We start from the raw sequence: 20950 nt of genomic DNA, 5'->3' as shown, positions 1-20950 counted from the left end.
TTCCGCAATGCAGAACAGGTAAATATCAATGCTAAAATTAATGAAATAAACGAGTGAGAGGTGTTCGGGCGATATCGCAAAATTACCAGGGGGTTTCATGCTTGGGACCAGATATTAAGTGATCAGGTGTTAGAACCCTCTATGGACATTATCTTAATGCTAAGAGTCCTAAATCTTACCTACCTGACCTAACAACGAAAGTGTTTAGGGATGTTTTATTAATTCTAAGAGCTTTAAACCCACTGTGCGAATTGAGCTTTTGGTGTAATTACAGAATACTGGGAGTATCTCAGATTGCTTTCAGATTTGGTATACTCGCTAATTTTGACCTCAAAATCACGAATCTGCAGTTAAAAATTGGTGGTCACGTCTAGAAAATGTGAAATACCGTGCATACATTACCGCTATGATTGTCAATACTAATGGTCGCCATGTTTGATGTGAACAAGTGAAGTTTGCTATCTGTTCCATGTAGTGTTGCTTTACATGTGACAATATGGCATCTTCAGTAAATGTGAAAACACTTGCCGCACGAACCATTCACGTAGCCCCACAAACCATTCATGTATGGTTAGGTTAGGTTAGGCAAGCATAGTTAAAATTCAAGGTATTTATAAACATAGTTTTTGAATGCTAATCATTGCAAAAAATTGATAGTTTTTGAACGCTAATCATTGCCAAAAATTGTTGTTTCCTTCTTAAATCACCGGTGTTTACTTCGTTCACAGACCCCCTTATTTCTACTTATTTCACATTTTCTAGACATGACTGCCAATTTTTAACTGCAGATTCGTGATTAGGATGTCAAAATCAGTGAGTATGCCGAATATGAAAGCAATTGCAGATACTCCCGGTATTCTGTAATTGCTCCGAGCTTTTTTCTTTGGGGGATGCTCAGTGGCGTATTTGTGATTTCATTTTGGGAAGTAGTTTTTTTTTTTTTTGTGTATGCAAATTTGTAAACATGTTACCAGTCAGTAAACTAGACTATTGCCTTGTGGTTCTAAGTACCCGAGTACATTGGTGCTAACCTAGTGAAATGCGAATGTCCTACTCATACTAAACTGTAAAAGTTTACAATGCTTGACTCAATATTGTCACTAATAAACTGTTTGCAGTGTTAAATTAGTTCAGTTTTATCATTTGGACATTGATCATCATCTGAGCCTCTATTTGAGGCAGCAACATAAAACTAACAGACAAGAAATAAAGGAGCAAAATTATAATGCCGCAAGTATCTTCAATTGCTTTCAAATTCAGCATGCTCACTAATTTTGGCCTCATAATCACGAATCTGCAGTTAAAATTTGGCGATCACGTCTAGAAATTGCAAAATAAATCGAAAAAAGTGGGTCCGTGAACGGTGTAAACACCCTTGATTTATGAAGAAAACAACTATTTTTTGCAATGATTAGCGTTTCAAAACTATGTTTATGATGACCCTAAATTTTAACTATGCTTGCCTAACCTAACGTAACTTAACCTTACTGTGAATGGTTCGTGGGGCAAACATGTTTTCCACCTTTACGCAAGATGCCATTTTCTCACATGCAAATCAACACTCCATGCAACGGGTCTCACTTGTGTGGATAGGAAGATGTCTTCATGGTTTCCATGTTAGTGTATGGAGAATCATAGCGGTAATTGACAAGGTTATTTTGCAATTTCTAGACGTGACCGCAAATTTTTAACTGCAGATTCGTGATTACGAGGCCAAAATTAGTAAGTATGCTGAATTTGAAACCAATTGGAGATACTTCCGGTATTTTAAATTCATACCGAAATAAATATCGTAGGTAGTATACTTTCGCAACATAGACAGTTAATCAATTGGCATACACTAATCTTAACTCTCAGTGTTGGATTTTTTTAGGAAACGAATATCCTGAGAATTGATTGTGAAAGACTGTAAAATTTATATTTGAATTTTAAAACTCTTTGCTCTCTTATTACAGTGTGTGATACCCAATGGACACACAATTTATATGATAGTGTTTATTACAAATGACACTTACGTAATGTAAAGAGGGTCCTCAAAACCAAATCATTCGTAGCAGTACTGCTATAAAACTACAGGACTTCCCCATTACAGGCATCGACGTAATTTCAACTTGCAAAGATCAAGGAGGATTTAGTTTTGGATTCAGTACTACGAATTGAACTTTAAAAAGTCTTGAGTACTCGTAATAGGTAGTGAAATAAGCTTCCAGTTGATCCCCTTGATGTGACAACATGCAGTACATGTACCCTCAAGAAAGTGTTAACGCATCTACCGATGCTAGCTAAGGAACCTATGCATCCGTTCCTCCAATAGAGATGAGCATGAATTTTCAATGAGGGGACGAAAGTAAAGATGGAGTCGTTATCTTGGTGATGGTGGAGTTTTACAACCGCAACAAAGGCATTCTACATTTACGATTGGACACCAACTGTCTGAAATCACTCGTTGATCTCATCATCTGTGTGTACTCCTACTTTCCCTTTCTGCCACTGAGCATAGACACAAAGATACAGGCTCACTTCTTCAAGGAGACTCGTATTAACTTAACACCATGTCAAATGAGGTAATCCCTGTTGACCAACACGCAAGACGAGTCGCAAAATCACAATATCTCTTGTATGGACTAATGCAGTAAGCTTCATAAACACTGCTCCCATGCACAGAAGTCACACACTATTGTGCTCTGTGTTTTCTCAATAAGCAATAAATAAATAAATTTTTAAAAAATATTAAAAAATAATAATATTCACCACAACAAACAGCAGTGAAGAACAATCGAATGAGAACAATTGCTTTGCTGTTAGTGTTCAGGCTCAAATGGAGGATGAGTAAAATCGAAATTTCAGTGACAAAATCACTTAATGCACTCAGCCACCAAGCTTGCTAAAGATGTGGGCCAAAATAAGAAATAAATAAATCAATCTGGGAATTATGATTGTTTTTAATTGCATTAAGGTTTCAGTGTTTGTGAATGCATATAATGTGCATATTTCACCAACAAAAGTTATTAGCATCTGTAGCCTATATGGTCCACAAACAAATAAAGTCGAACTTTGCTACAGTTTTAAAGTGTCGCACACTTTTTTTATTTTTGATAATACTTTTCATGCATTCAGGCTATGTCAAATTCTCAAGTTTTTCATTGGTTAGCAGACACCACAAAGTACTTCATAATTCTATGAAATCAGTTCATTAATCCAATCACATGTCTGTCTACTTTTATGTGTGAATGAGAATGTCACACATGTAGAAATGGAATGCATCATTATCATTTTAACTATGTTGAATATCGACAGTACTGAACTACGGAAACCTCTAAAAACTATGTATGTATATTTGCATTTCATTAACGTAAAATTAACATTTTTACAAACATTTCTAAATAGCAGATATATTGACTTGCCTTGTAGTTCCTAGTCCAGTTTTTGCTGGTAAATAATTATAAATCGTGATGTTTCTATTTACCTTTTATATTACGTGTGATGCAGGAAGGAGGTCAACATTTATGTTTCCTTAAGCTCCACGTTGTATGTCAGAGAAATCAATGTGGCATCGTAACCTGGTGTATTATTATGTTAGTTACACGTCAGTGAAAAACACTGAAACAATTTTTCAAGGTCTTCGTGGCCTTGAGGAAATTGCAAAATGGATAAAATTGCAATCAGATTTCAAAATTCTAGTCAAAAGGAGTAATTGTTACAACTACATTAAAAACTGTGTTGCAAATCATGACCTGTGCAAAATCTACACCCTTATGAGATAAGCAACTTTGTTTTGTCATGAAGATATTCAATATATGTTTCAATTATGCTTCTTTTCCGTGTATGTGGGACTTAATGCTCTCAGGATGTTATCAGGGGCCAATGTCACACGTGTTGATATTGCAGATAAGATAAAATGTGGCAGATGGAGAAATTGTTTGTGCAATGGAACCTCTCTACAATCAACATCCATGTTTTTCAACTGAATCAGATCCTAGTTATGGAAATATGAATTCTATAAAATATTCATCTTCTCCTTCAAGGTTTGTGCAGATTTATGTCGCTCCTTTTAAAGCATCATCTTGACCTTGAACGAATAAGAGCATCATTTTGACTAAGAAAGCTTTTTGTGCTGTCTCATGTTGACAGGGTTATTTATATATCTACTTTGTGTAAATTTTGCTATTTTTCTTATGTTTTATTGATAATAAGCTAGAGTTTAGTTTTGCCATATATTGTTGTCTAATATTGCACTTTATGCCTTACTGTGCATAAAGTGGACATAAAACCAACTCAATCATCAATCAAAGTAGATTAACACATTTCTTAGTGTTACATTTCGGAAGCAAAGATGCCTCACTCATCAGACACTTATTTTCTTATTTTCCATTTATTGTGTTCCTATTATATTACTATCTTCAGGTGAACAAATTTCAGTTTACCAATGAGTGGGGATCGAAGCTAGGATGTTTGGCCCAGTATTCTTTAAAAAAGGAACGTGAAAGGTAGGATAATATGGCAAAATGAAGGCTGACTACCAAGAGAAAGTATATGTAACCCCTCCCTTTCGCAAATCCTGGACACACCGCTGTAGTGCTGGGATACACCTATACTATATGTAGTGTCAAGAAAAAGAGCAGCAAAGTAAATGAGACCATGGGCAGGACACAATACAATCTCCACAGGGAATTAGATTGGCTGTGAATCTGGCTGCAAGAGCCTCGTTAGTCTGCAATAATTCATAGTCGGGTCGTCGACAATGTTAAAAATTGTTACACCATCAAGTAGAGTATAACGGTTTTTTATTGCAAATTTTGATTAACTACAATGTACTGAATTGGCTATGATGTCATCAATGTGCCATTTTGTCTAACTACTTTACGTTAGGTGTGATTAATCATTAATATCTCGGGAACTAATGTCCCGAATTTAGTCATTAAGACACTGTTGGAAACCTTATAAAAATTAATAAATAATAATAATTTTTCATAAAATTTTGAGAATGTAAGAGAAATTTATTTTTGCAGTTTCCTTAATTAACATCCGATTTTATTATAATCAAAAGCAGAGGAGAACATTGTAAGATAGTTAATAAAAAAGAAAAAGTACAAATTTGAACTTAATTCATTTCATTTTGCATAATACAGGGTGTCCGAAAGATATTGTACCTATTTCTTCTCTCGTTCTTCGTGACCGGTGTGCGGAGAGATCTGTAACAAGCACTGATTGCAACTAGACTTCATAAGTTTCACTTTAAATACTCACCGTGCATAAATGAATTGTTTGTACAAAATGGTGGCGAGTAAAAAGAACAAAACATTTCATGTTCCTACGAATAAAGATTTCTCTGTCATATCAAGTATTTTTTTGTCCACCACCTGTATGTCGAGCATAATTGCAGTGAGCAGCTACTAATTTCTAATAGCAATTACCTTCTCTACATGATCAAATGAATAAGGAAAACAGATATAATTAAAACAGCAGCAGACCGTGGCCTTCAGTCTGAAGACCCTCAACGGTAGTACTCTGCCCTAATAATATGTATCTTCAAGCAATCCTTAGACCCCTGAGTTCTTTACATCATGCTTTCCTACAAGGATTATTTGTAAGCACTAAATGTTGACTTCAAAACCACTTCCTTGCATTAAACAGCTGATGCTACCTACAAAGGACATGAATATGTGTATCATTTTTTGTCTATGTTGTTCCACCGTTGAGTATTTAACCATTTACTTTTAATTGTAATTTTATTCAGCTGCATATTAGGAGAGAACTGAAAAGTTTCATACCATGTTTTTTTTAATAAACAGGTGGTTATAAAAAACTATGTCTGTGTTTGAGGGAGATGCATCTATGAGTGTACCAAACATAGGGGCCTCCCCGATGGGCTAGTGGTAATGTCGTCGCCTTGTAATCAAGGGCTCTAGGGTCCGATACCCGGTGGAGGCACATGGTGGTTTAATCCCATTTTAAATCTTAGGTCCCGTCCCGATTAGCCTTTCTGTGCATAAAAGTGAACTTATGTTGCGTTGAATGACTACTACAAACATTACCTTCTTGTACTGCCAATCTACTCGCATAACTGGACTAAATATCATTTACTGGTATTTCTTTCCAGGATTTAACCACATCATGTGTTTTTAAACACCACTTATGAAACTTTCAGCTGCATTTCCCCCAATAAGACAGATGGATGACTGTATTGTCAGTGTTCTTGCCGTCGAAGGTGGTTGGATTGTGGTGCATTTCCGATTACTACTTTCAGTTCTGCGATATATAATGCATGGAGCCGTACCTTCGGCCATGCTTTTTTTGTGTCTGTGTAACACTATGTTACCATGGCACATAAATATGTTAACTTTATTGAACATTTTGTGAAACATTTATGATTTTTCCTGGCCTTCTGAGGTTATCTTGTAATTTTTATGATGGTATTTTAATGACGTCATAACAGAAAATGCTCAAAGGTGCCAGGGTGGCATCATTCGGTTTCTGAGTCAGTAAATAATGTTTATAAAATAAAAGCAATAAAATAAGCTTTATACCCTACTTGACGGTTAAGTGAAATTCTGCCCAAAGAGAGCTGACAGCGAGTCTTGACAGTTCACCCCTTACACCTCAAACCAAGAATGGACCAGTGACTTTATTACAAATCCAGTGTGCTGGCTGACTACTGTGTCCCATATTTTACTGCAAATCCATGCTTAGAGTATTAAAGAAGAATAGCATGGTGTGCGAAACATGATTGAAACAGTCCAGAGCAGTAGTGACAACTGAGTGTGTTAGAAGTGAGAACACGTCCTTTCTCCATAAATTCAGGATATTCGTGAAATATATTTATTCTTTTTTTTTTAGGTTCATAGTTTATCAAATTACGGTTATATGATTAGTGCCAAATTGGTATCTAATAGTTTTTCTTGTATGTACGCATTGCTTGCATTGTAGAATTATTTTCCTGTAGTTTACGGTTATTACAACCATAAGAGAACAGTTTTCGTTGTGACGTTTCATGAAAATGAAAATGAAGATAAATGTCTGATGAAGGGAAACGTCACAACGAAAACTGTTTTCTTATGCTTGTAATAACCGTAAACTAAAGGAAAATAATTGGTATCTAGTTGTCATCTGGTGCAATTTGCAATACTGATTTACAGTTTGTATATATTGAATTAATTTTTAAGATAAAAAGGGCTTTGGGAATCTCACTTGCACTTGTGGAAGTCAAAGAGCACTCTGTGAGGAACAAGCTTTCTCATGGTGATGGAATCACTTGCATTCAGAGGTAAAACAAGCTGTGGGAAAAGCATCCTTCTTTTCACGGAAGCATCTCCTGGTTCTTCTGCCATAATAAGCCGACCTCTGTGGTGGAGTGATTTGCACAGCATGTTACACAACCATTGGGTCTGGGTTGGAATCCCAGCCTGGGCTCGAGTGTTCTTTGCGAGTGCTCCCTCTCATCAATTTCATTATGTTATCACTGCCTAATTTTACCTTTAGCACATAAAAACACATTTCTAGGGAAAGAACATAAAACGTACATAGTTTAACATAAAACGTACATAGTTTAGACATTCCAGACAAACAAAATAATGTTTCCAAATTCTTTGTGTAAATACATACTATTTTGGAGTTAATGCATGAAATATACAAAATATGCGCTGAATTAGTAAATTACTATCTTATTTGTGACGCCACAACACTGGCAAGTCATGCAGAACAGCATTCTCTAGTCACCAGCACGTGTCAGGAAACAGACATTGCAGTTTTACATGTGTGTTCACAAGTGCTAATAGGAGCCTCAATATGTTCAAATGAAAATGATGTAATTGCTCACTATATTTTTTTAGATTTAAGTAGAATATTCGTTGCAGTGGACATCCCACTGAAGAAAATAAACAATCTGGTTTGAAAAACTTCCCATCACAATACATATAATTTGCACCACCCAATGAATCCATGTTACGCAAACACTACCTTCGACAGTGTTATGAAGAAACTGTGCAAAAAAATTATATCTGTGTAAAAAGTGTGGGTCAGTCAAGTCATTTGAATGAAAATATTTTTGACTTTGAGCCACATATTTGGAATTTTTTTTAAAATCTAATACGTGAATATATTTAAGTTTGTAGCACCTAAAAATCCACTCGCTATTCATCACTCATTTTCACTATCGCAATCACCCAAAAGTGGCAGAAAAGTGTTATTTAACAACAAAATTCAAATGTAATTCTGCCATGTTTACAATACCACACTGCATGAACGTGATCAGTTAAACCACATGTGTACCTCATTCTTCCTAACTCTCGTCAACCTCCATGACAGAGTTAGCACAGCACATATGACACCAGGTGTCCCAAGTTTGAATCCCAGCCTGGGCATGGGTGTTCTTTACGGGTGACCCTTCATCATATCATCACTCAACCTAATAAACAAACTTTCGATCTCTCCCACAATCCTACATTACCCCTGCTCGCTGTAGTCCACATGTTTATACAACAGTACTTTTCCAGAAATATGACAGATTCACTTAAAATGTACCTTATTGGAATATTGAAAATAATATTTTTATCTTTTCAGCATCCCTTATTCAGCATCCTACTTCGTAGGATATGGGAAGATGGCAGGCTCTCCGTATGGTGATAGTGGGTATGAAGCAGGTGAGATTGTTATGTGGTACACATGTTATGTGAGTATGAGTAAAAATGATCTGCTACTCATAAACTGGTACTACAACAGTAGCAGAGAAGTTCAAAATGTGGGTATATACTCAATTTTCTTATGAGGAGAATTTGACATACATATCTATCTTATATCATACTTATTTTTGTCACTTAATGCACAAATCTAATACACACTTTGTGTATTTCTCTTCTCATACCACAAGTTTCTTGCTAATTTTACAAGGGTCGTTCAAGGTAGACCGGGATTTTCGTACGTAAAAAATCGATGAATAGCCGGACCATGATGAAACGTGCAGGTGACGTAATATATTCCTTCGCGAGTAACTAGCGCCCGACATGACGTATTTCGCGCATGCGCAGCAGTTGCAGCGAACATGGCGGCAAGCAGTGTGTCTGTGGCTGTGGAGCAGCGGTGTGTAATCAAATTTCTCGTGAAGGAGAAAGTGAAACCAGCTGAGATTTTCAGACGATTGCAAGCACAGTATGGTGAACAAACGATGTCGCTGACAAGAGTATACGAATGGTGTGAGCAGTTTCGCGAAGGACGGGAGCTGGTGACAAATGAAGCGCATGGACACATTCGCCCGACTGCAGTCACACCAGTGAATATCGCACGTGTTGAGCAAATGATTCTTGAGAACATTGCGGGATATTGCTGCCGAGGTGAATATATCAGTGTCGGGAGTGTTGAGACAATCATTCACGACCACTTACGCTTCCGCAAAATCTGTGCAAGGTGGGTTCCCCGCCAGCTGACATTCGATCAGAAGTGGACACGCAGGACGGTCTGTGAACAGCTTCTGAATCGGTTTCGAGCAGAAGGTGATGAATTGTTGCAATCCATCATCACGTGTGATGAAACATGGTTGCACAATTCAACCCCAGAGACCAAAAGACCCAGTATGGAGTGGCGGCATAAAGGTTCCCCGCCCCCCAAGAAAAGCAAAATGCAGCCGTCCGCTGGAAAGATCATGGCAAGTGTCTTCTGGGACATGAAGGGCATTATCCATGTGGATTTTCTGGACAAAGGGAGCACGATTAATGTCCAGTATTACTCCACATTGTTGAGTGGTGCTGTCCGAAAGTCCATTCGCAAGAAAATACCTGGGATGTTTTCTGGAAATGTCATTCTTCTCCATGACAATGCCCACCCTCACACGGCCAATGTGACAACAACAACTACTCTGGCCGACATGCGCTGGGAAGTTCTGCCCCATCCCCCCTCCAGTCCGGATTTAGCCCCCAGTGATTATCATTTGTTTGCACCCCTTAAAGACCATCTGGGAGGGAAGAAATTCACGACAGACGAAGCACTGTGGAGCGATGTCCTCCAGTGGCTACGACAACAACCAAGTTCTTTCTACGCCAAAGGAATTCGGGAGCTGCCAGAACGGTGGCAACGGTGCCTCGGCGCGCACGGAGAATACTTTGAAAAACTGACATAGTTTGGTGTTTCTTCTACTACCTATTTCCTCTGCATAAATAAGAGTCCCGGTCAACCTTGAACGACCCTTGTAGTTTGGAATGTATCAGTCTTCCACTTTATATTTTTAATATTTATTGTTTCTAGCATTTGAAGGGGTTTCCCTGATGGTGCAGTGGTAGCGTCGCCGCCTTGTAATCAAGGGGTCCCGGGTTCAATATTGGTGGAGGCACATAGTGGTTCAGAACTCACTCTAAACTGTAGATCCACTCCCAATTAGCCTTACTGTGTATAAAGTGGACTTAAAACACTAACTCAATCAATCAAATCCAGTATTTAAAGCTATTGTTTATTATTTGTTCTGACTAAACCGTGTTAAAAATTATTAACGTATCTCATTGTAAGTAAATAATAAGCTTTTAATAGCTTGTTCTTTAAGGCTAATGATCCATTTTGCAAGTGTTTTTATGGTGTGTCTTGCATTGTTAAAATTAACCGTTTAGTAGAAAAGGTTTCAACACATTTTCATAGGGTTGCTACGAGGAATTTTGTGCATCACATAATTTGCTTTTATGAAAATATGACTTTCAGTTGGAGAAACTGGGAAAATGATTTATCTCCTGAGGGAAATTTATTTATTTCTGCTTTAGATTTAACAGAGTATCTGGAAATATTTTTTAAAAAACACAAAGTATTGTTATTCATTATAACTGGGAATTTTTAACTGGAGAATTCATTTAAAAACTCATTATTTGTGAACTGAAAATGTTTGTTTCACATCACTGAATTTGCTAGTTTTATAGTGATTTATATATAATTTATTGTGAATGTGTTTGTGCTCTATATTTTGGACAATGTTTCCTTCTTTTAAATTTTCCTTTAAATCTACATTGGAATCTTCACTTAAAACTTGTTTGTTCCAGCATCCAGTTTAGGAGAGGGAGATTTGAAGCTGGAGCCATCGAGCCCCACCGAGAGAGATCGCTTCTCATACTCCCGCTGCAGCAGTACCGGCTCCATTCACACTCTCTCCTCGTCGGCTCACAACACAGGTGAGGCCAACATGAGTAGCAGCAGCGGACACGGTAATCACTTCCAACTTTCAGCCTGTGTCTGTTTGTGTCCTTGAAGCACTAGCATGCCTTGTGCGCACAGCTTTTGTGTATGTTATTGGTCAGTGTTGTCAGAGTCTTAGAGATAACGAGGTTCGCACCGACATTGAAATTGTGGGGAGTATTGTTGTCCTAATTAAACTCGTCATTTATATTTTCTTACTTTATGTGACTTCTGTCTCAGAGCTAATTAGAGCTAATTGTGAAGATAAGCATGACTGGTAATTAGATGAAAGTGATCGATAGGATGCTTAAAAACAATCGTGCCCAGGCCAGGACTGAACTTCTTTATTTGTTCCAAAACTAATGTTTTTATACTTGTTCATTTCCATTTTCTTTTTCGCTGACTTGGTGACTGAGTACATTAACTGGCCAACTGTAAGTCTTGCCACCAAAATTCCTGGGTTCAAAAACCAGCCTGGGAATGGCTGTTCTTTGTCAGTGCCCTTTTGTAAATTTCATCGGTCATTTTCATCATTGAAATTAGCGAAATGTGGCAGAAATGCTACCTAAATAGACAAAAATACAAAGTACTAATTTTCATCATCCCATTTTAAGTTTGCCCCCTCACTAGTGTAACTGATAACATTATTATTGTGTGTCTAATGTCACAGTATGTTGTTAATATTAGTAAGTGTATTTGTCAAGAGACATGTCCAGAATTTCAGCTGACCATGATGCAGTTAGGTAAGAGGTAAAGTTCCCCATGGACATAGCACCGTGCCATGAAGACACATTTAGGGGATGTGGGGGTACAGCCCCACACATTCTCGATCTCGGCCATTTTGGAGGTGTTGTTATCAGCACCATGGCTGGCTGCATTTATCCCTCAGGGTTGCCCCCAGATACTCATTGATTTGAGGCTGGGTGAGCCCCAGCGCCACTTTAGCAGGGACAAGGCAGGAAAAAATCCAACCTTAGATCACCCACCTCAGGAATCGAACCCAGGTCTCCTGCATGCAAGTTTGCAAACTTCAATATTAGTGCCTTTTGTAATTCGGCACACATCAAGCCGATAGTCAAATTCTTGCCACACACTTCCCAACATCTCAGAGTCAATGGACGCAACTGCTTCTTAGATGCGTACTCGAAGTTCAGGTAAGTTGTTAGGTAGGGGTGGCTCATACACTTGGTTTTTAACATAACCCCACAAAAAAGAAAGTCACACGGAGTGATATCTGGCGAACGGGGGGGCCAAGGATGCAGAACCTGATCCTCACGACTAGCTCGTCCTATCCATTGATTTGGTAACCTTCTGTTGAGTTCCCTCCTGACATCCTGGTGCCAATGTGGGGGCAATGTTCAATTCTCTGCTTGCACGAACCGTTTATTTTTTGGGGCTTCTGACGAAAGTCGCACACACCCGATCAACTGTTTCATCACTAACTCCTGGCCGGCCTGTTGATTTCCTCTTGCAGATACATCCACTTTCTTTAAATTGTCTATACCACTTCCGAATTGAGTGACCTCTTGGTGGATCTAACCCGAACTTCGTCCTAAAACTTCGTTGGACACAAATAACTGACTGTTATACATGAAATTCCAGGACACAAAATGCTCTCCTGTCTTTGTTTACAGCCATTTTGATTTACTGTCGCCCTAGCGGCAAAATGCGTAACAAAACATCAGCTTTGCCAGACACTAAAACTTTTTGAGTTTTTCTTTAATTTCAAATAATTTGCATGTCATTGTGACTAAATAAACGTGAGATATTAAACTTTGAAATCGGGAAGATCATTTAGAATAGCCCTGTATATACATTTGGGATGATACAGATTATTCAGTGCTCTATTGGCTCTAGTGGCCACGGTGGCTCAGTCGGTAACGCATCTAACTACCATGCTAAAGGTCCCGGGTTCGATCCCCGGCCGGGTCAAATCCGGGAACTTTTCTAATGGAAGCGGCCCCAACGCCCACCCAGCGTCGAATGACATGGGTACCTGGGCGAAACCCTGGGGGTTAAAGCGGTCAGGGGCATGATGCTGATCACATCACCCCCACTCACGACCGGATCAAGAAAGTGTGGAGCGTTACCCCCACAACCCCTATACGCCTTCATGGTGTGGTGCTAAGCACAGGGGAGCACTTCACCTTTTTTTTTTCCTATTGGCATAGAGGATTATTAATAAAATTACCAATAATTTTCCTTGTATCTATGCATTGCTTGCATTGTATATATACACTCCTCACAAAAAGTTTGGAATATTGTTATATTAGGCACAAAATGTTTGGAATGTTGTTTACGGGTGATAGGCACTGTTGCATATGTCAGCAAAGACACGAGAATGTCAAGCAGACAGATGCCATGTGTTGTTGCATTCTAAGGCAGTGCCTATCACCTATTGCTTAATAAAACAATATTCCAAACTTTTTTGAGGAGTCTATTTTTAAATTTACAATTTACAAGCAAGGAAACACATTTTTTAATGTAATTTGAGTCTGGAAAGATTCACGGTTGAAAAGTTTGTACTCTTATGGGAGATAAAAGTGATTCCATATTTCACTGTTAATGCTGCTGTTATTGTCCTAACAATGTAAGGGCAGCTTACAAATGTAGAACATATTGACAAGATTTGTTTTTATAACTGTTTCTTTTTTGTTAAATTTATTCTATTGTTATAACTGTAACATTTGATGAAACTACTGATAAAGGAAGCATATATTCGCCTGAAACTTTACATCAAAAAATGTGTTTACTTGCTTGTGATTGTAAAAATACACCATGATGCAACAGCCCTTGCCGAGGTGGGGGATCATCAAACCAGTTACTGTGTGACATGTGGTCAGCATGACAAACCCCCAGTCGTTGTAGATTCCTGTGACCAGGTTACGCTACTCATTCATAGCTCCCCAATTTCCTGACGATGGTGGGTGGCCACTGGTTCCATACACAGGAGAAAAGTTGTTATGGGTTCCCCAGGAGACTCAAACCTGTGTGCATCCCATAGTCTGAGCACAAAGCATTCACCTTAGACCTCACGGCCAGAGTGCAGGATGTTTACTTTCTTGTAACAGCTGGAAATTAGAAGAAAGGTTACTAACAATTTTACAAAAATGCTGTAATATTGTTATTTTCACGAATCTATTGTTGTGTTGTGAAGGAAATGTCAAAATGTGTAGTTCATTTTTAATAATTCTCTGAATGTTCGTGACAATGATATTAGCATGCATTAGCATTAGACACTGCCATTGTCTCAAGGTTTCACCTGAGGATAAGGTCTTTTAGTATTAGAATAAATTTGGTTTATACCATTAGACAATGAATAATGTCCAGTTAACATTACATGCCAGCTTATTTTTCTGAGCAAAATCTGTCGAAGCCAGCTGGTTACACATATTAATTAAGATGAACCATTTTTCTTCCAAAAACATTCGAAGTTTTAAATTGAATTTGTGGAATATTGGTTTTCAGTTATTTTTACATTTGCACCTTATTAGAAAAAAAATGTCATATCAGTCCAGGGGGAAGTAGGAAATGTTCAGACACTGCATTCCAGACGCAAGCACCCTTTGTGCAAATCTTGCCCTATCTTATTCATTTATCCCACCTTCTCACTGTCACGAGTAACTTCACCCTTCATCATTGATGAACCTGCCACAGATCCAGTTTTATCTACATTTTTACATGCAACTTCTGTGGTGGGGTTTACAGGAGGGGGCGGGGGGGGACATCCATCACCCTCAACCTCAGGATCAACAGCCACTGCTCTTCCACCCAAAATCTCGATTTCTGACATCCATGATACCACCTTCAATGACTGCTTCTGGGTAGTAGTCATCCAGCTTCTACCTCATTCCTTATGTCTCCTCGATGGCGTAGAGGTAATGTTGTCACCTTTTGTTCAAGGAGTCCCAGGTTTGATACCCAGTGCAAGCACATAGTGGTTCGGATCCTATTTTAAACTGTAGGTTCAGTCGCAATTAGCCTTTATGTGCATAAAGTGGACTTAAAACACACACACACACACACACACACACAGAGAACCCTCTGTACAATTCTGGGTAAGAGTGTAAATATTAGCCATGAGGGCAATCACATCATTCAATCCCAAATCTAACCTGTACTGCTCACATCCCAGGGGTAGAATATTTTTACCTGGCGCTAGAATTTTCAAATTCAGTGCCAAAAAATATATTTCTTCTTTTTAATATATGAAGTTTTCTTATGGAAACTTACATTTTTACTGCTGACGTAGCAACCCTGCAGGTCTAACATCACGTCTGTGTACATCAGCTTTCTTACACAACTGGCGATGTGGGAAATGTGGGAAATTTTCAGTGTTGTAAACGTTTCTTACTTCTTCCTTGCCATTATGCAACCCCATCTGGTCCCTATTCTGTTTGTTCTCACTGTTTGCATGTGTACGTTTTGTTTTCTGCGGTGTAAAATGTCTTGAGTATCAGCACGATATTGATTTTGCAGATGATGAGGACAGTGATCATAAAGGGTCAGCAATAAGTTACAAAGAACGCCGTAGAGAGGCACATACACAAGCAGAGCAAAAGCGACGGGATGCAATAAAAAAGGGATATGATGCTCTTCAGGACTTGGTTCCGACCTGTCAGCAACAGGACAGCTCAGGGTATAAGCTAAGCAAGGCGACTGTGCTGCAGAAGTCAATAGATTACATTCAGGTATGCAGTTTTGCCATGCAACTTGTTTATCATATTCCTATCTTTGAAGAAAAGATGATATTTCACACTACATCTCATCATCCTGATAAAATTAATGGAGACGAGTCATTGTTTTCATATATTGTACATTGATCTTGATAAGGATGTAGTCTCCGTAATACTGATCAAATTTCAGACTATTTTTTAAATTTCTTCCTTTGGCCTTTTTTTAAATTGTTAAATTTATTTACTGGAATTTGTATTCTTTGTAATAACTCTTTCCAGATGGGACTTAGAAGATAGTTTTCCCCAGGAGACTTTTTTTTGCTGTTTTTTTAAAAAAAATCTGAAAATATGTTGTTAACTGTGTTGTTATTTAACATTTTTTTTCTAAAATCTACAACACTTCCTCTTTCCAGAGAATATAATACATTACATTTTATATACATTTTCCCACATTTATGAGTTTTTCTGTAGCTATTTATTTAAAATAAAAAATTATAACATTGTATGCTAGTTACTGAAAACATATTTTGGATAGGTAAAATCAATACGTGAGAATAACATAAAACTTTCTATTAGGATCGAAATCACCAACTGCAAAATCCAAAGTGGAATCATCATCAAGAAATTTCCACAATGTGGATATAAATTATTAAGTGCTATTCTCAAGAGTATATAAAAAAGCACCACCTAATTCGACATGAGTACAAGTAAAATTCAGCAACGAAGAAAACATGACATGTAGCAGTTGAAATTGTAAAGTGGTGGTTACAGCACACGCGTCCAAGAGACGCTGTGTGATTATAGACCATTCTTAGTTCACAATGACGATGCCTGTTGCTCTTATTTGGACAGTGATTGTACGATGGGCTATGCCCGTCAGTCATTCTGAAAGGGTTAATTGTAGGGTCAAATAGGCTCAGCGTCGATGTCCCTGTGTTAAATTTCATTTGGAAACCGGTATCATAAAGTATCAGTTTGAATTCAGTCACCAATACCACTCGATACTTTTCTGAAATCTAGATAACTCATAGAGGCTGCCAAATGCCAGATGAATAATGACTTGTTTGTCCTTTCAGTTCTTGCTGCAGCAGAAGAAGAAGCAGGAAGATGAGAGGAACGCCCTGCGGAAGGAAGTTGTGGCTTTGAGAATAATGCAGGCCAACTACGAGCAGATAGTGAAGGCCCACCAGAATCAGCCAGGACAGGCCGAAATGAGGGTGTCTGATGAAGTGAAGTTTGAAGTGGTTAGTTATGATCTTTTTTTATTTTACTTTCATAAAAGTAGGCAGTATGCTGGTAACAATTTCTGGGTTGCCCCTGACCTGGAAGTTGTGGAAAAGTCCAGGAAATATAAGTACTTTTTTTGTACTTTCCAGGATTTGGGTATTAAAATAAATTTAATATTTTTCCTTGACTCAGCTGTTTGTTTCAGTTTCGTTAATTTTGCTTTTCAAGTAATCGCTTTTTTTTACTTCTAAACGTCCGGTTAACTTCTCGCTTTATTCTATTATAATTGCTTAGATTTGTATCATCAGAGTTATTTAACCACCTAAGTCTAGCCTGATTTCTTATTTCTATTAGATTATGACATTCATTATCAAACCATGGCTTACCTTTTCTTGGTTTATGGTATCCTATACTTTCTTTAGCTGCTGATTCTATTGCATTATGTATGTGCTCCCAATTCTTATTTACGTCTGTTTCATTTATATTTTCATCATCATTTAAATCCTGCAAAACATGAAATCTATTTGACAGGTTAATTTGGTAATCTTTCTTAATTCTTTCATCAGCAAACTTTCCTGTATCAAATTTTATAACTTTTAGATTTTGTTGCTTATGATTTATCACTGAGAGTCTTTCTCTTAATTTAGCAGTTACTAAATAATGGTCACTGGCACAGTCAGCACCTCTATGTGTACGAACGTCAATTATACTAGTATGCCTTCTCTTATCAATGAGAATATGATCTATCTGATTATGAGTTTTACCATCTGGAGAAGACCAGGTATATTTATGGATATCTTTATGTTTAAAAGTGGTACTTTTCACAATTAAATTCTTTGAGGTTGCAAAAGTAATCAATCTTATACCATTATCATTACTTAATTCATGAAGACTTTCTTTACCAATCGTGGGTTTAAATGTCTCTTCTTTGCCAATCTGTGCATTACAGTCACCTAACAGAATTTTCATATCATACTGAAAAAATTTGTCAAAGATCTGTTCCAACTCTGCATAAAAATCATCTTTAGTATTATCATCTTTATCTTCCGTTGGTGCATGTATGTTTATTAAAATAATTTTACACCACCTACCCTGTAAAACTGCATATGATATCCTATCACTAATAAATTCTACTGTTTTAAGAGCCGAGATAATTCTATTATTTATGAAAAAGCCTGTTCCAAAATTATGATTTTCAGTACCACCATAGAAAAAAGTATAATTTTTAGTTTTACAATTCCCTTCTCCTGGCCACCTAACTTCCTGGACAGCTACTACATCTAATTTATACTTAACTATCTCATTAACTGTACACTGAAATGCCCCAGGCCTGTAAAGGCTCAGAACATTCCAGGTGCCTAATTTAATATCCTTATTCCTGACGTAGATCTTATCCTTAGTCCAGGGACCTCCCAAAGTAGTCCCCACCCGGAGATCCGAATGGGGGACTATTTTACCTCCGGAATATTTTACCTTGGGAACATCCATGGCCATATATTTCTGTTTCTTGACATGTCTTTTTACAGTGCCGAGTTGTCACCTCTACGCCTAACCCCCAATATGAATGGGGGAACTACTACACAAGACAAACATAAACATATTAGACAGCACAATTACTACACAAGATGAACACAAACACATTAGACAGCATAACTACTACACAAGACACACACAAACACATCACAACTATAACATAATATAAACACAAACACACCACAACTACTACACAATATAAACACCACACACATACACACACACACACACACATAAATCATTATTAACACAAAACATAATGAACACAAAAGAAAACCAAATTTGTAGTGCTGTCTTTCGTTAATTTATTTCGTAAGCATACAAAATGGATGCGCAGCCATTGTTCCTATCGTTTCACAATGCAATAACGTACTTTCGAGCACGGCGTGCTTGTAGTTCTATATTTGAACTCCAGGCTGTGTGCCAGTCGACGCGGTTTGAAACTATACTAACAGATGGCACGCAAATCGATTTCCTGTAATTTCCGTGCTTCAGAATTGCCAACACACTGTTTAGGAGAACGAACCATGGTTTAGTTAACTGGCAGTTACTTTCACATTGAAAAACACGGTGCTGGTTAAGACATCAATGAATGCGAAATAATTCTTCACACACAGCGTATTAAATTTTCTGAAACAGTAAAAAACCTAGGACTGATCATGAACCAGCGGCTCAATCGGTCTGAGCACGTGATACAACAATGTGGCAAGGCGTATTCGATATTAAAAAGCCTCTATCTTCTGGTAGACTTCCTCTCTCCTAAGATAAAATTAAACCTAGCGCAGTCTCTTATCTTCCCCCTGTTTGACTATTGTGATGTCATTTACGGGCTAAGAATAACAAAAAAGCTTGCAATAAAAATACAGAAAGTTCAAAACACATGCATTAGATATGTATATAGAACAAAAAAGTGTGAACATATTCTCCCTGTGCTTAATGAGCACGGAATCCTTTCCATGGCACGACGGAGAAAACTACACTTGTTTTGTACACTGCACAACATAATTAATAGCAAGAGCCCAAACTACCTCTTTTCGAAATTAAACTTCAGAAGCAAAATTCATTCGCATTCAACCAGAAACGCTACCAATTTCAGCTTACCTCGTTGCAGAACTTCAGCCTATCAGGTCTCTTTCAGTTACGCAGCACCCAAAGCCTGGAATGCACTACCAAATCTAACCAATCTACTGTTCTTATCGCATAACAAAACCCACTAACCTTGTTTGCTGTAGCTTCAATATGTAGATCCCAATTTTCAGATAGTTGTACGCCAAGAAATTTTATGTTAGATACATATTCTATGCCCTGATCTTGAAAATTAATTTCTGGAGTTTCACTGCTACAGCTGTTGATTTGAAATCTAATTGCATTGTTTTTTTAGTGTTTACCACAAGACCATGAAACTTATGTACATTGTGTCAAAGAAAATAAACTTTTGTCTTCTCGTTTAATATCTAAGAAACTAAAAGTTAAAATATACAAAACAGTAATTTTGCCTGTAGTATTATATGGGTGTGAAACTTGGTCCCTTACATTGAAAGAGGAACATAAATTGAGAGTATTTGAAAATAAGATCCTTAGGAAAATATTTGGACCTAAAAGGGATGAGGAAACAGGTGAGTGGAGAAGGTTACATAATTTAGAACTACATAATTTGTATTCATGTCCAGATATTATTAGAATAATTACAGGTAAATCAAGAAGACTTAGGTGGGCAGGCCATGTGGCACGAATGGGAGAGGAAAGAGGAGTTTACAGGATTCTTGTTGGGAAACCAGATGGTAAGAGATCTGTAGGAAGGCCAAGACGAAGATGGAGGGACAACGTTGAGATGGACCTAAAGGAAATCGGTAGGGATGGGAAAGAGTATATAGATCTTGCTCAGGATAGGGACAGATGGAAGGCCTGTGTTGCTGCAGCCATGAACATTCGGGTTTAAGAAGGCTAGAGAGTTAGTTAGTTAGTTAGTTTTCCTTGACTCAGCTTCTTGGTTAGAAATAGTATAAAAAGGTCTTTATTTTTGTTCATTATTTTGAATAATGTTGAATTAATTTATTTTCTTGAATAGCAAACCCAGTTCAACACTTACAATGTGCTTATTAGCATGCTAAAAAAACATAGATTGGTCTGGAAATTTAATGTGAAATTGCATGGAAAACCTGGAAGAGTCAGGGAATTTGCTCTTACAAAAGGAGCTTGTTCCCTGAATTTATATACCAATATTTACAATGCAGGAAAATGTAAAATCGAGGAAAATTTTATTACATTTTGCTCCATTGAGACCATCAAAATTGCATGTATAATGCGGGAAATGTAAAGTCTGGAAATGTAAAATCGAGGTTTCACTCTACTCGAATAAGTTCATAAATGTG

The 20950-nt window shown here is 37.6% G+C and overlaps 1 protein-coding gene across 4 annotated transcripts in view; it reads left to right on the top strand.

The window, feature by feature from the left end:
• The window catches only part of bigmax (helix-loop-helix-leucine zipper transcription factor bigmax), a 64575-nt gene that overhangs the window by 2880 nt on the left and 40745 nt on the right, over positions 1-20950 (top strand). For 2 of the 4 annotated variants that reach the window (XR_014440667.1, XM_083110779.1), the window contains exons 2-6: positions 3889-4025; positions 8560-8639; positions 11010-11171; positions 15622-15833; positions 16895-17062. Coding sequence is in view for 3 of the 4 variants with exons in the window: in XM_083110779.1 (XP_082966905.1) it covers positions 3928-4025; positions 8560-8639; positions 11010-11171; positions 15622-15833; positions 16895-17062 (720 nt within the window). In the remaining variant the exon portion in view is untranslated. The remainder of the gene's footprint in view (positions 1-3888; positions 4026-8559; positions 8640-11009; positions 11172-15621; positions 15834-16894; positions 17063-20950) is intronic. The other 2 variants (XM_083110780.1, XM_083110781.1) reach the window with 2 other exon arrangements.

This window comes from Lepisma saccharinum, chromosome 24 (assembly GCF_977018435.1).
Source record: "Lepisma saccharinum chromosome 24, izLepSacc3.1, whole genome shotgun sequence".
Taxonomy (NCBI): Eukaryota; Metazoa; Arthropoda; class Insecta; order Zygentoma; family Lepismatidae; genus Lepisma; species Lepisma saccharinum.
The sequence above is the reverse complement of the archived record's forward strand: the minus strand, read 5'-3'. Positions and strand labels throughout refer to the sequence as shown.